The sequence below is a fragment of the Phymastichus coffea genome, unplaced genomic scaffold, assembly GCF_024137745.1.
Source record: "Phymastichus coffea isolate CEN01 unplaced genomic scaffold, Cenicafe_Pcof_1.1 PCOF00164, whole genome shotgun sequence".
NCBI lineage: Eukaryota > Metazoa > Arthropoda > Insecta > Hymenoptera > Eulophidae > Phymastichus > Phymastichus coffea.
In genome coordinates this window covers 185766-198461 of record NW_026706975.1, presented here as the reverse complement: position 1 = coordinate 198461, position 12696 = coordinate 185766, and the positions used below count along the sequence as shown (strand labels likewise).

The window sequence follows — 12696 nt, the reverse complement described above, 5'->3', positions numbered from 1 at the left end:
GATTTTAGGTTTTAATTATATAATTTAAGAACGAGCGTTATACTATGGCCGATCTGAAAACCACCGTTACGGACTGAAAGTAGCACTCATAGTCTCATACCAACCTAACTGGGGGGGGTCGCGATTCAATCCACGTTGGGTGTACATATACATAAATAATTTTTAAGAATAAGAAAAATGGAAGTAAAATTAAAATCGTTATTAAATAATTCAACAAATATAAAACTAAGCTATAAGTTTTTGATCAATTATTGTTTATTTCAATTTTAACTAGTCAATTCAATTTTTTTATTACTTTGTTCAGAATTATGTTATTTTATATAGTTAAAATATTAATAATAAAATTTACATGTTGACAAACTTATAGAAAACCTTAGAAAAAATTATTTATGTATATGTACATAAAATGTGAATGGTTATTTGAGTAGAATTTGAATTACTTATTATTATAATTACGCAATGTAGAACTTATATATAGGGATATCTGGTGATTAGCAAACGTTTGATCTGTTTTATCGACTAACTGCCGCATATTACTAATTTTTACATTTTCCTCAATTTTGGATAGAAAATCGACAAAAGGAAAATTGTTTCGTAATCCGGGAATAAGGAGCTATCATCCGCTACCGATATTATTTCTTTTTAAGCAGGAGAAAAATGTTTAATGCATTTTGCGCGCTATACGAACGCCCGATTTTTTTTCGCAATTTTCTTAAAAACGGAAAATCCGGAAATAAAATTTCAAGCGAAGACATAATCCGGAAAAAGGGAGAAAACGTTTTAGCTCATGAAAACTCAAAAATATGATTAAAAAATTTTTTTGGGCGTCAGGTTCACAAGCCTATGTGTACAACGTATGTATAATTGTGATGCGGTAGAGAGAGTATATAAAGTATATAAAAGGTGATAAGTTTTTCATATTCAAAATGAGTGCTTTGAAGGAATCACCTGCAATCGAAGAACATTTATTCATTGTCTTGAACGAATTGCAAAACCATGAAGTACTTGATTTGTAACCAAACTTTTTTAATTTTTATTTACATTTTGCTTAATCATTTTTGTTAATTTAGATTGCAGTAAATACATCGTTGGACAATACTATGTTACGACATTGTCATATAGAAGCTAAATTGCAACACATTGGCAAAGTAATTCCAAATGTAACCACTATACGTTTAGAAGGTGAAAACTTTAAAAGTATGATTAATCATACCAATAATTTAGCTGAGAAAGTGAGCGCTAAAGTTAGACAATTGGATCTTGCCAGAGTTAGTAAGACACATGTTGAATTGTAATACAAAATTTGTCACATGTTTTAATTTTTATATTCATCAGACCAGAGTATGTGAATGTCAGAGTCGTGTCAATGACATTCTTGATCTTCAATTATGCAGTCAAGGTGTTGCTACTGCCCTACAAAATGAGGATTATGAGCAAGGAGCAGCACATGTTCATCGTTTTTTACTTATGGACCAGCAGCTTCTTGAAAAAACAGCTGATGATGTATCTGGAGATCATACAAGTGTTACCAGTTCATTGGCTACCTTGCAGCAGGCTGCTAATCAACTGAGAATGGTTGTCACACAGAAATTTGATGATGCAATTAAATCTGAAGATCTTGCTTCGGTAGAAAGATTTTTCAAGATTTTTCCTCTATTAGCAATGAATAATGAGGGACTGATAAAATTCTGTCAATACTTGTGTACTAAGGTCAGCTTATTAATTGTAATTGTTTGTAATTTGGAATTATTGAATAACAAATTTGATTAATTTTAGCTTCAAGATACTGCTCAGAAAAATCTCAAGGCAGCACTAGATGTAAGGGGTACAGATAAAAGGGCAGCTGTCATTTTTGCAGACACTATTACATTACTTTTTGAAGGAATTGCCAGAATTGTTGAAGTTCATCAGCCAATCATAGAAACTTATTATGGACCAGGAAAGTTGATAACTTGTGTTGGAATTTTGCAGAAGGAGTGTGACAGGTTTACAACATATTCATAGTTTTTATATGATATTTAATAATATGAAATTATCATTTTATATTACAGACAAATTAAAAAAGTTGTTCTAGAATTTATGAAGCATAGAGCCATATCACGAAAAGTTCAAATAATAAATGATCATTTGAGAAAACAAAATGCTGAAAAAGTTGATCCCAAAGACTTGGATCTTTTGTTGAGTGAAATTACTATAATGCATGCAAGAGCTGAACTATATGTTAAATTTATTAAAAGAAGAGTTATTGTAAGTTTATTGAATAATTGATAGAAAAAAGTTGTCATCTTCACTCTAACCATTTTTTTAGAATGATTTAGAAACAAGTACAACTGATGCAAAACAAAGAAAAGATCTGATGAATGATTTTGAATTAATAATTAAGAATTCTGAATTGGCACATGGTATGCAAGAACTGCTTGGTGCTTATTTGGCACTGGAAAGATATTTTATGGAAGAGAGTATAAACAAAGCTGTTGGTATGGATGCATTAGATCAAGATCAACAAACTTCTAGTATGGTTGATGATGTATTTTTTATTGTAAAAAAATGCATTAGAAGATCAATATCTAGTGCCAGTGTTGATGGTACATGCGCTGTGATCAATATGGCATGCGGGTTGCTTGAAGGGGAATTTAGTGGTCAATTACGTAATAAACTGAGACAGGGTTATCCAGCAGGCTACTTAGATTTGACACAAGCTTATAATGCTCTCCAGACAAGTATTCAGCAAGGACGTATTCATACATCCGATACAGAGCTTGCAAGATTAATGTTTTTGGTAAATATAATGAAATTTGAAATAATTTGCTAACATCATCAAAAACTTTCTCTTGTTTTACAGGCTTACTTAAATAATGCAGAAATCAGCATAGAGTATACCGAAACATTGAGTAAAAATCTAAAAATAGACATTGATCAAGCTTTTCCAAACATGCAAAGCAAGGAAAAGGAAAAAATTGAAAGTTGCTTAGCAGGAATGAAGAGTGCATCATTTACATTACGTACTGTTGTAGACTATGGACTAGAGCAATTACGAGTCAGTGCAATTAAGCCGAGAGTAACTCCATGGGTAGACGCATTTTTAACAATAGATCATCAAATTAATGAGGTATAATTGCAATGCTTACTATTTGATTATTCTTTATGTATTAATTTATTTGTATTCAACTTTTTAGGATGAACTGCTAAGATATGAGACAGACGAACCGTTTGTTCAAACTTTAGTAATGAACTTGGAGGGACTATTGCAAGTTTTCAAAAATAGCCTAACAGAACAAAATTACTATACACTTGTAGGAATACTTACAGCTGAAGTGACTGCTCGCTTGGAAAAAGTAGTCTTGAAATCGACATTCAATAGAGTAAGTTTTTAAATGTAAAATTATAAAAACAATTTTCATATAAATCTTGTATTATTCTTGAAGGCTGGCGGGCTCATACTTGATAAAGAAATTCGATCGTTAGCAAGTTATTTAGCTACAACAACTTGTTGGTCTGTTAGAGACAAGTTTGCTAGGCTTACACAAATTGCCACAATTTTAAGTATTGAAAAAATTGAAGAACTTGCTGATTATTGTGGCCCAGATGCTATAGCTTGGCGTTTAACGCCAGCTGAAGTGAGAAAGATTTTAGGCTTAAGAACAGATATTAGACTAGAAGATATTAAAAGACTGAAAATTTAATATTACAATAATTAACGCAGAAAATTGTTAAATTTTTATTTTATTTTTTATTACAATATGCTTTTACAAAATTAATAGAAAAAATTGTACAAGTGACAATATATTAAGTAAAATGAAACATTTAATATAATTGTAAATATTTGAATACAAATAAATAATCATCTTTAATATAAAATGAATTATTTTATAATAAATAAAAGTTTTAACAAATATTGTTTTATAAAGATGGTAACATTATTTTCAAATGTTTTTCCTTTATTTAGGGTGATTTTCAAATTTTTAAATAAGTTTGAGTTACGCGCCAAGATATAAGTGAAGTTATCCTAACCCTCCTTATCCATGCAGTACGCAACTTAACAATGTCATTGTTATTATATATTATCTCAAACCTCAATTGTCTGTTACGTGAAAATTAATTTTCTGATATTTAAAGATTATTTGAACTTGTTGTCTCAATGGATAAAGAAAGGTAATTATTCATTAATGTAGATAAAGTCAACTATGTACTAAATAAAAATATTTTCTAGATTTACAATGCTCCTTCTAGATCCTGGAGAAATTCTATTCGAAGATTATAGTGTTTCAATTAAAATAATAGATTTGAGTAATAGTAGTGACAGTCAACAATGGATTGATGGTAGATTAAAATTATGCTCTAAATCTTTAGTTTTTGTAAGTAAAGATGTAAATCTACCGTTGATGAAAATTCAATTCAAAGATACAGTTACAGCAACGAAAGCTAGTATAAAAGATTATTTTTCACGGTACAATAATTATAATGATTATTATCTATTTCAGACATTGATATTAATTTATTTTTCAGATATAATCATATCTTAAATGTACATTGTCAGCAATATGTTGAAATGTTGGAAGGAAATGTTTTAGCTCCATATAAATTCATACACAAATCGGTTAACTTTCAATTTTTATTTGATTATATTGAAGTTGATGATTGTCTCCCACAAATATTACAGCTATTGAGAGCAGCCACACTTCCAACAGCTGAACAAAATGCTATGGTAATAATGAACGAATTGCACACACGATTGTAAAGATCATTCTTTAGTCAATTTTTACAGATTATGACGATAGCACATTCAAGACAATCGAGATTTATATTTGATACATGCTGGTTAGAAGATTTATATGAACAAGTAATATTTGAATTACAAGCTAATAAAGTTTTACCTTTAATTATAAACCCAGGAAGAATTTTACTCTCTACAAGTAGATTATATTTTCAGCCATATAATAATATAGATCAGGTATGTATTAAATTTGATTAAATAATTTTATAAATGCAAGATAATTATTCTTTTTCACCACAGTATCCAGTTTTAAAAGTCAATCTCAAAGATATGAAAAATCTCATTAAAAGAAGATTTCTCTTACGTCAAGTGGTAAATTATGAATTATTTTTTTATTAATCAATTTTTTATTAATATTTTTTTTATTAATCAATGTGTGCTTTTAATGAAAATGTTGCATGGTTTTTTAATAAAGGGACTTGAAATAAAATGGATCAAGCAAGCTAACAATGAAGTTCAGCATTTATTTGTTGCAACTCAAACTGAAGAAGAAAGAAATATGTTGTATACTAAAATAATGCAACAACCAGTCATAAAAATCGAAACAGTAGCTCAAAATCATATGACTATGCAATGGCAAAATGGTTCCTTATCAAATTATGATTATTTGTTGTATATTAACAGGTATAATTAGCTTATTTAATTTTAACTAGCAGTTTTTTTAAATCACATTTCACAAACTTACATATTTTTCAATTTTTTTTAGTTAAATATTATCACTGATCGCTTCTTTTAACGATTTTTAAATGTAAAATTGATTCAAATTGATTTTTCCATATAATCCAGTATGTAGACAATTTTATAATTGCTATTTGTATATAAATAAGAAGGAGCGTGAATTTTAATTTGCTATAATATATAAGCGTTTTTGTTTGATTTTTGAATATGATTGTACTTGATTTTAATATTTTTACAATATTGTACTTGATTTTACGGACATAGATCGTTTTTTAAATTTATAATTTATTTATTCTTTAGAAAGACAAATATTACTTTTTTATGAATAATAATAAACTTGTTTAGTTAAATAGAAACGACGATTTATCTTCAATGTGTGATAATCGCTAGATATGGACAAAATTCAAATATATTTATGATTTCAGATTAATATTTATTATACTACAATTTTATTGTTTAAATGAAATTTCAGTTTGGCAGATAGAACATTTCACGATCTAACACAGTATCCTATTATGCCTTGGGTCCTTCAAGATTACACTTCTTCTACATTAGATCTCAATGATCCAACTGTTTACAGGGATCTGAGTAAACCAATTGGAGCGCTCGAACCAACACGTTTAGATAGACTAAAGGTACTTTATTCATGTACAGCGATGTGTTTGTAGTATATTTTATGTAGCATCTAATAAATATCTTGTGAAGGCTAGATATTCTGAAATGTCAGAACCAAAATTCTTATATGGGTCACATTACAGTGCACCTGGCTTTGTATTATTTTATTTAGTAAGAAAATATCCACAATATATGCTATGCTTACAAAATGGGAGATTTGACCATCCTGATAGAATGTTCAATAGGTAAATATAAAAAATCAAGCTATCTGCTGAAGTATATTAATATAAATAAAAACCAATTTCAACAGCATATCTGACGTTTGGAAAAATGTTTTGATGAATATGTCTGATTTTAAAGAACTTATACCTGAATTTTACGATATTGATCGTGGTGGAGATTTTTTAGTTAATAGTTATGGCATTGATTTTGGGTTTAGACACGACGGTACAAAAATTGATAATGTTCAATTACCACCATGGTCAAAAGGTACGTCAAAAGTTTTCAAAGAATTGTGTGTATATGTGTGTGTATGTATGTATGTATAATACTGCAAGTTTAAACTACTTTTAAGATCCGCCCGATTTCGTTGAAAAGTTGAGAAGCGCTTTAGAAAGTGATAGAGTTTCTGAAAATTTGCACCAATGGATTGATTTAATATTTGGCTTTAAGCAAAAAGGAGAAGAGGCTTTAAAAGCAGATAATGGTAATGATAACTTATCATACCAATACAATTACTATTTTAATTTCATTTTTAACTTAAAAATTGCATTTTTTCACGAATCACACTGAAAGTTAAATAATGTTATTGACACTTGATTATTGTTTTTTAGTATTTTTTCACTTGTGTTATGAAGGATCGATTGACTTAGATACAATAACGGACATTAATGATAAGCACGGTTTGGAAGTGCAAATCATGGAGTTTGGACAGATTCCAAAACAAATATTTAAATTACCGCATCCAAAGCGTTTAACAGCAACTAATTTACTTCGCCGCGAAATTTCATTCACAAAAACTAAAGCCGACTCGAAATCTGGTAAGTACGTAATTGTAATTCATTTTTTATTTTAAGTCATTTTTCATTTCAAGATTTGTTAATTGCAAATATTTTCAGATAACGATAAGTTTGAAATTAAATTACAATGCGCGCATATATTTCAATCTCATAAAGAAGCTGTAAGTACTATAACAGCCATCACTGATGGAGCACAAGATGAAAAGATTGTTTCAGTTGGTCAGGATGGTGTATTAAAAATGCATTCTCTGAAAACTGGAAACTTGATAAGAAGTGTTGCTTTATCGCAAGTTCCTTTATGCTCTTGCATATATTATCAAACAACTTCCAACTCTAGTGTACTAGTTATTGGTTCTTGTGACAATTCATTGTACGTCATACTAATATCTTCAACTTATCTTAAAATATTACAACGAAAATATTCAAACTTGCAGAATTTTCTACGATGTTGAATTTGCAAAAGTTTTTAATACATTACACGGGCACGAGGATGCAATATCTTGTTTAGTATATAGCAAAGTACATAATATTATTATTTCAAGCTCGTGGGACTGTACAATAAAAATTTGGCATACTTTGTCTCCTGACAAAATACTAAAGCTCGTAGAATGTTTCATTGCCGAACTTGATCACGATTCTCAAGTTACTTGTATCAGTATTTCAAAGTAAGTTTTATATGGTTCTATTCTCATTCTCAATAAATGGAATCGAGAAATAAATTAGCTATATTGATTTTTATTATCATTGATACTGAAGAGATGAAACGTTACTTGCTTCTGGAACTCTCGATGGAGAAATATCCTTGTGGAAGTTGGGTGACTACCATCTCCAGTTTACTATAAAAGGTATTAAATAAATTTCAAATTCAATTGTATTAGTAATGAAATTTGAAACGTTTCCAGGACAAACATGTCGAATGAATTCTCTAATATTTGAAGCAGAATCAAAATATATCATTTCTTGTGCAAACAAGAAATCCTTGAGTGTCATTGACGTCCAGACGAGCACGCAAACCTTGTTTACCACATTGAACGAAGAGCCAATATCATTGACGTGGATTGGATCAATTTTGCTGATTGGAGATGGCAAAGGAAATGTTCAGGGATGGAATCCACGTACAGCCGAGTTTATTGCTAAATTTCACTGCCATGATGGTATATTTATTTTATCATTGTTGTTGTAGTATGTATAATTTCGACATTTTACGGATTTTTTTTTTCAAAGGAGCTGTTGTTTCTCTCATGGTGCACAATAACAAATTGATAACGGGTGGTCAAGATAAAAGAGTCATAGCTTGGGAGTTTTCTTGAATTGAAACTGAATTTGTGATACACCTCATTTAGCATGTGTATATAAAAATTGACGCTGTAAGAAACTGATATATTTTTTGAGAAGGCTATTTTATTAGGGAAAATGTTCAGAAAGTGAGAGTTTTTCTAAAAAACTAACGACAATAAATTCACTAGTTTCATAAACTATGAAATTTTACATACAGATTATACATGTAATTTTTAATTTAACCACCTTCGCGCTTTATAAAGTATATATTTAGATACAATTGAAGGATCCTATATGAAAACGGTACTATAATTCAGCACCATTTTTTTCCAATGTTTATAAGTATAGAGTTTTTATATTTGCTTATAGTAGTAATGGCATCAATGAAACGAAAAAGTGATTTTTCATGTTTTTTTAGAATCCGAAAAAACGATAAAGTCGAATATACGATAAACTAAGTTTAGTTCATTTTCTGCTAGAAATTCTAGGAAAAGTCAACATTTTAATCTGTGAAATTTCAATTTACATCTCAGTTATCTTAGTTACCTTTTCTTAATTATCTCTGTTGATTTCCAAAACAAAAATATGCAAAGTTACTTTTTCGATTTCATTGATATCTACACCACTATAGCAGAAAAAGGATGTTACGATTATTAGTAAAAATATTGACTTTTTCAAGTACGAATTATTGCTCTACTAGTAACAAAAGTGTATAAATTTGCGATAAAAATTTTTTAATTACTGGAGTAATTCACGTTGAGTAACTACCGTGTAATCGAAAATATAACTATTTAATGAGTACATAAATATTTGTGAAAATAAAATTTGTTTAGTTCTAATTTCTATGAGAATATAGATTATATATCAATGCTGTTTTTGATGAAGGGCATAAATCATTTAAAAATATCGGAGATGTGATCGTTTTAGTTTTTATCGATATTATTTCATTATTTTTTATAACTTAAGGACGTTCTTTTGCTCATCGGTTGTCAAAGTTCCGCGCAACGAAAAAAGCGTTTCATTAGTTCAACTCGCTCGCATTTTGAAAGTTATAGATGGATTAAAGCGAAAAAATCTGAGAATTCTTGTTTGATTAAATGTTTCAAGTCTTTTTCAGAAATTGATAAGTATTTTTGTTTCTTTCTAAAAATTATAATCTAGAAAGTTGTGTAATGAGTAATTTAAAACGTCAAAAGTCTGTTACAAATTTTCGAAAATTAAATTTTTTTAATTACCATATTTATCAATATCCCAAGAGCGCATATATCAAATTTGAAGTCTTAATATTAATTAGAAAAAATTATAAAAGCGATTTAGTGGAATGGCGTCATACCCAAACATCGATCTTTAAGCACATTTTTATTAATAACTCTTATAAAAATACTTATCTATTTCTTTTAATGCATCATTTGCTTTAAAACTAAATAAACTTTATATTATCAAAGTTTTGCGATTTTCTAAGGAAGCATTCTCTGTTAATTTCAGTGAGAAAATGACAAAATGTCGTTCTACACTGTTCTATAAGAATCTAATTTTTCAATTTTAATTTAGAAAAACAATATACAACACTCTTTTAGATAATTACAAACTTTTGAAAATATAAAGTTTATTTAGTTCTGAAGCAACTGATGCATTAAAACGGTGTTTTTACAAAAGTTATTAACAAAAATGCGTTTAAACATCGATACCTCGACACCACATTGTTCCACTAAATAGCTTCTGTAATTCTTTTTAATTAATATTAATACTTCAAATTTACTACATATATTTTTGGGATATTGAGAAACAATGGAATTTAAAAAAGAATTTAATTTACGAAAATTTTTAAAAAACTTTTTACAGTTCAAATTACTTATTTCATAACTTTAGAGATTATAATTTTTAGGTAATTATAATTTTATGTCCTTATTTCTAAACACCACGCATATATACGTGTCATAAGTTCATGAATCTTCTCATAACAGATGCAATTTTTGCAAAATGTTATAATAGAACCTCTTACAAAAAATAATAAATAATCAATACATTATAGTATAATGAACGTTAATAAATTTGAAAAAACTAACATTGAGGTACTTATTCTGCTTTAAAACCAGATTCAATAACTATCCTCAACACTAATTTTTTAGCTCTCATTTACATTAATATTTTATTTACATTTATTATCTTTTATCAAGTTAAAATTTTTTTAATTGCTCATATGTGATAAAAAATATAATATTCCAAGGTCCCATCCTCAGCCATGTAGGCAAAAAACCCTTGTAAAGAGCAAAAAACCCTTCGTTCTTGCAAGTCTGAAATTTAATGTATCAATTTTTTAAAAGTACAACTTGAAAGAATTATTAAATTTTATTGATAAAAAGTAAAAATTACCTGAATGAAACATTCCATACTGCTAGAATAAATATCTAAAGATGAGGATCTGCAGTTACTTCTAAATCTCCTTTGATTCATTAGTCTCGTCTAAAAATACATCAACAAGAATATAATAATTTCAAAAATATGAAAAATTTTAATCTATATAAATTTTATAATATATATTTTACCCTAACAACATCGATTGGAGTAGAAAATACAGCACTTCCCATGCTGGCTATAAAACTAGATCTATAAAATATCATGAGTTGAAAATCGCTTGTTCAAGAAAAGAAAAATGAAAAAAATTCAAGTTTAAAAAATACTCAAATACATTAAAATGTCAAGAACCAATCATAAAAAACATCATTTGAATCACTTGCATGAAATGGTTAGCTACGCTATCTTCTAAAAATGGTATCAATTCCTTTTTACTGAAATCATATATTGGCAATTCCACTGCAGCAATGATTGCAGCCCTTTGAGCAGTAGGACCAACACCCTTGTCATATTAAAATTAATAGTTGTTAAGAATATTTGGATACTGATAAATCATTGTGGTACTGAACAATCATCAAAATACCAATATGTACTCACTCGCCATAATCCACGCACTCCTTCATGATGATAAACGTCTTGAAAACATCCAAATAATGTCATGTTGGTTTCAATACCAGTGACCTGCATTCTAACTTTGACAACATCAGTAGGGTTTGCAATAGCACTTGATATAGCACCAGCTAGTGCAGCACATACAATATTAATCAACACTAGATCATTGGAACCCCATTTATCCATTGCACTTTGTTTGAGAGAATAATATGTTCCAAATTTTATAGTTCCGTATGTAGCCTGTCTCAAAATAGCCGAACTTATTCTGCAATATTTTAAAGAAATAATAAATTGACAAATAAATTTAAAAAACTATTATAAAATAAAAATTACCCAGAGTATAATGCTTTATATCCTTCTTGCTTTGATATTTGAATTATAGCATCCGTCATTCCTGAATATTTGATATGTGAATATCTCTTGTCGTACTTTTGTCCCTGTATTTGTAATCTAGTTTTGGTAGTATCCAATGGAAATGTACCTAGAAAATGAAATCATTTATATGACATTGATTAAATCAATTGATAAATATGATTAGCTAATTGAAATTTACCCAATTCAGCAACAATTGATGCCAAACCACCATAAACAAATGGTCTCCAATCATTTATATTTCTTTCTCCCATAACAAAATCTTGAAATTCAAAATAAATTTCTTTAAAAACTTATTTTAGATCTTTTCTCAGTATCATTATTTGTCATGTTTACTTTTCTGACTCAATATTCGTTTTTATTATTTCATCTCATTTTCATGAAAGTTTTCCTAGTTTACTTGACATTTATAAATAAACAAAGGTTTTTTTTGTAATTAAAAGATAATACTGAAATGACATATAAAGGTAAACTATATGACTATATGATTTACTGAAATATAAAGGTAAACTATAATAACCTTCAAATAGAACACCTCTAGCAAATAATTGATCTCAACATATTGGAACAAATTACTTTTTTATTATACTAAATATTCGTTAACAAACAATTAACAAAAACAGTTACATAAAGCATTTAATTGTATTGGAATAAAAAACAGTTTCACTTACTATTTTGATTTAAATATATGTATGTATATTATATATTTTTTTAATTATCTAAACACTTTAATAATGCAAAGATAATATAATACTAATTTGTTAATTTTATCGTGACTCAATATTAAATGACAACAAATTGTATTAAGAGTATATATAAAATTCCGGCATTGTTTGCTACTTCGTAACTTAAATTTCAATTCTGATGTTCTAACCTACAATTTTCTGTGCACAACATATGATATTTGTGTACACGCGTGTACATGTCGCATTATGCCGCACGTGTGTCAAATGTGGAGTCTGCAGCGCAGCGGTGTGATATGATGGTAGTTTA

General features: G+C 28.4%; 3 protein-coding genes across 4 annotated transcripts; 2 read left to right on the top strand and 1 right to left on the bottom strand.

Moving 5' to 3' along the window:
* Nucleotides 1-840: 840 nt before the first annotated feature.
* Nucleotides 841-3820, top strand: LOC131673011 (conserved oligomeric Golgi complex subunit 4). Its single transcript, XM_058950640.1, has 9 exons — nt 841-1001; nt 1071-1268; nt 1336-1710; nt 1777-1985; nt 2052-2247; nt 2309-2779; nt 2843-3109; nt 3177-3362; nt 3426-3820. The coding sequence occupies exons 1-9, from the start codon at nt 927-929 to the stop codon at nt 3681-3683; spliced, it is 2235 nt and encodes a 744-aa protein (XP_058806623.1). The 5' UTR covers nt 841-926; the 3' UTR covers nt 3684-3820.
* A 240-nt stretch (nt 3821-4060) lies between these two features.
* On the top strand, nt 4061-8447 carry LOC131672996 (protein FAN-like). Its single transcript, XM_058950614.1, has 16 exons — nt 4061-4152; nt 4211-4447; nt 4507-4705; nt 4766-4951; nt 5015-5086; nt 5190-5398; nt 5925-6087; nt 6158-6312; nt 6378-6556; nt 6642-6773; nt 6901-7107; nt 7186-7456; nt 7521-7751; nt 7843-7931; nt 7989-8240; nt 8311-8447. The coding sequence occupies exons 1-16, from the start codon at nt 4139-4141 to the stop codon at nt 8394-8396; spliced, it is 2682 nt and encodes an 893-aa protein (XP_058806597.1). The 5' UTR covers nt 4061-4138; the 3' UTR covers nt 8397-8447.
* Nucleotides 8448-10453: 2006 nt separating this feature from the next.
* On the bottom strand, nt 10454-12513 carry LOC131673000 (mitochondrial uncoupling protein Bmcp). Of its 2 annotated transcripts, XM_058950620.1 has the most exons (8): nt 12375-12513; nt 11885-11965; nt 11665-11812; nt 11317-11596; nt 11103-11221; nt 10911-10971; nt 10738-10827; nt 10454-10658 (listed from the first exon to the last, which is right to left on the bottom strand). In XM_058950620.1, the coding sequence occupies exons 2-8, from the start codon at nt 11955-11957 to the stop codon at nt 10542-10544; spliced, it is 888 nt and encodes a 295-aa protein (XP_058806603.1). In that variant the 5' UTR covers nt 11958-11965; nt 12375-12513; the 3' UTR covers nt 10454-10541. The 2 variants fall into 2 exon arrangements, with proteins under 2 accessions (XP_058806603.1, XP_058806604.1); XM_058950621.1 differs by lacking the exon at nt 12375-12513 and having other exon boundaries at nt 11665-11781; nt 11885-11956.
* Nucleotides 12514-12696: the final 183 nt, after the last annotated feature.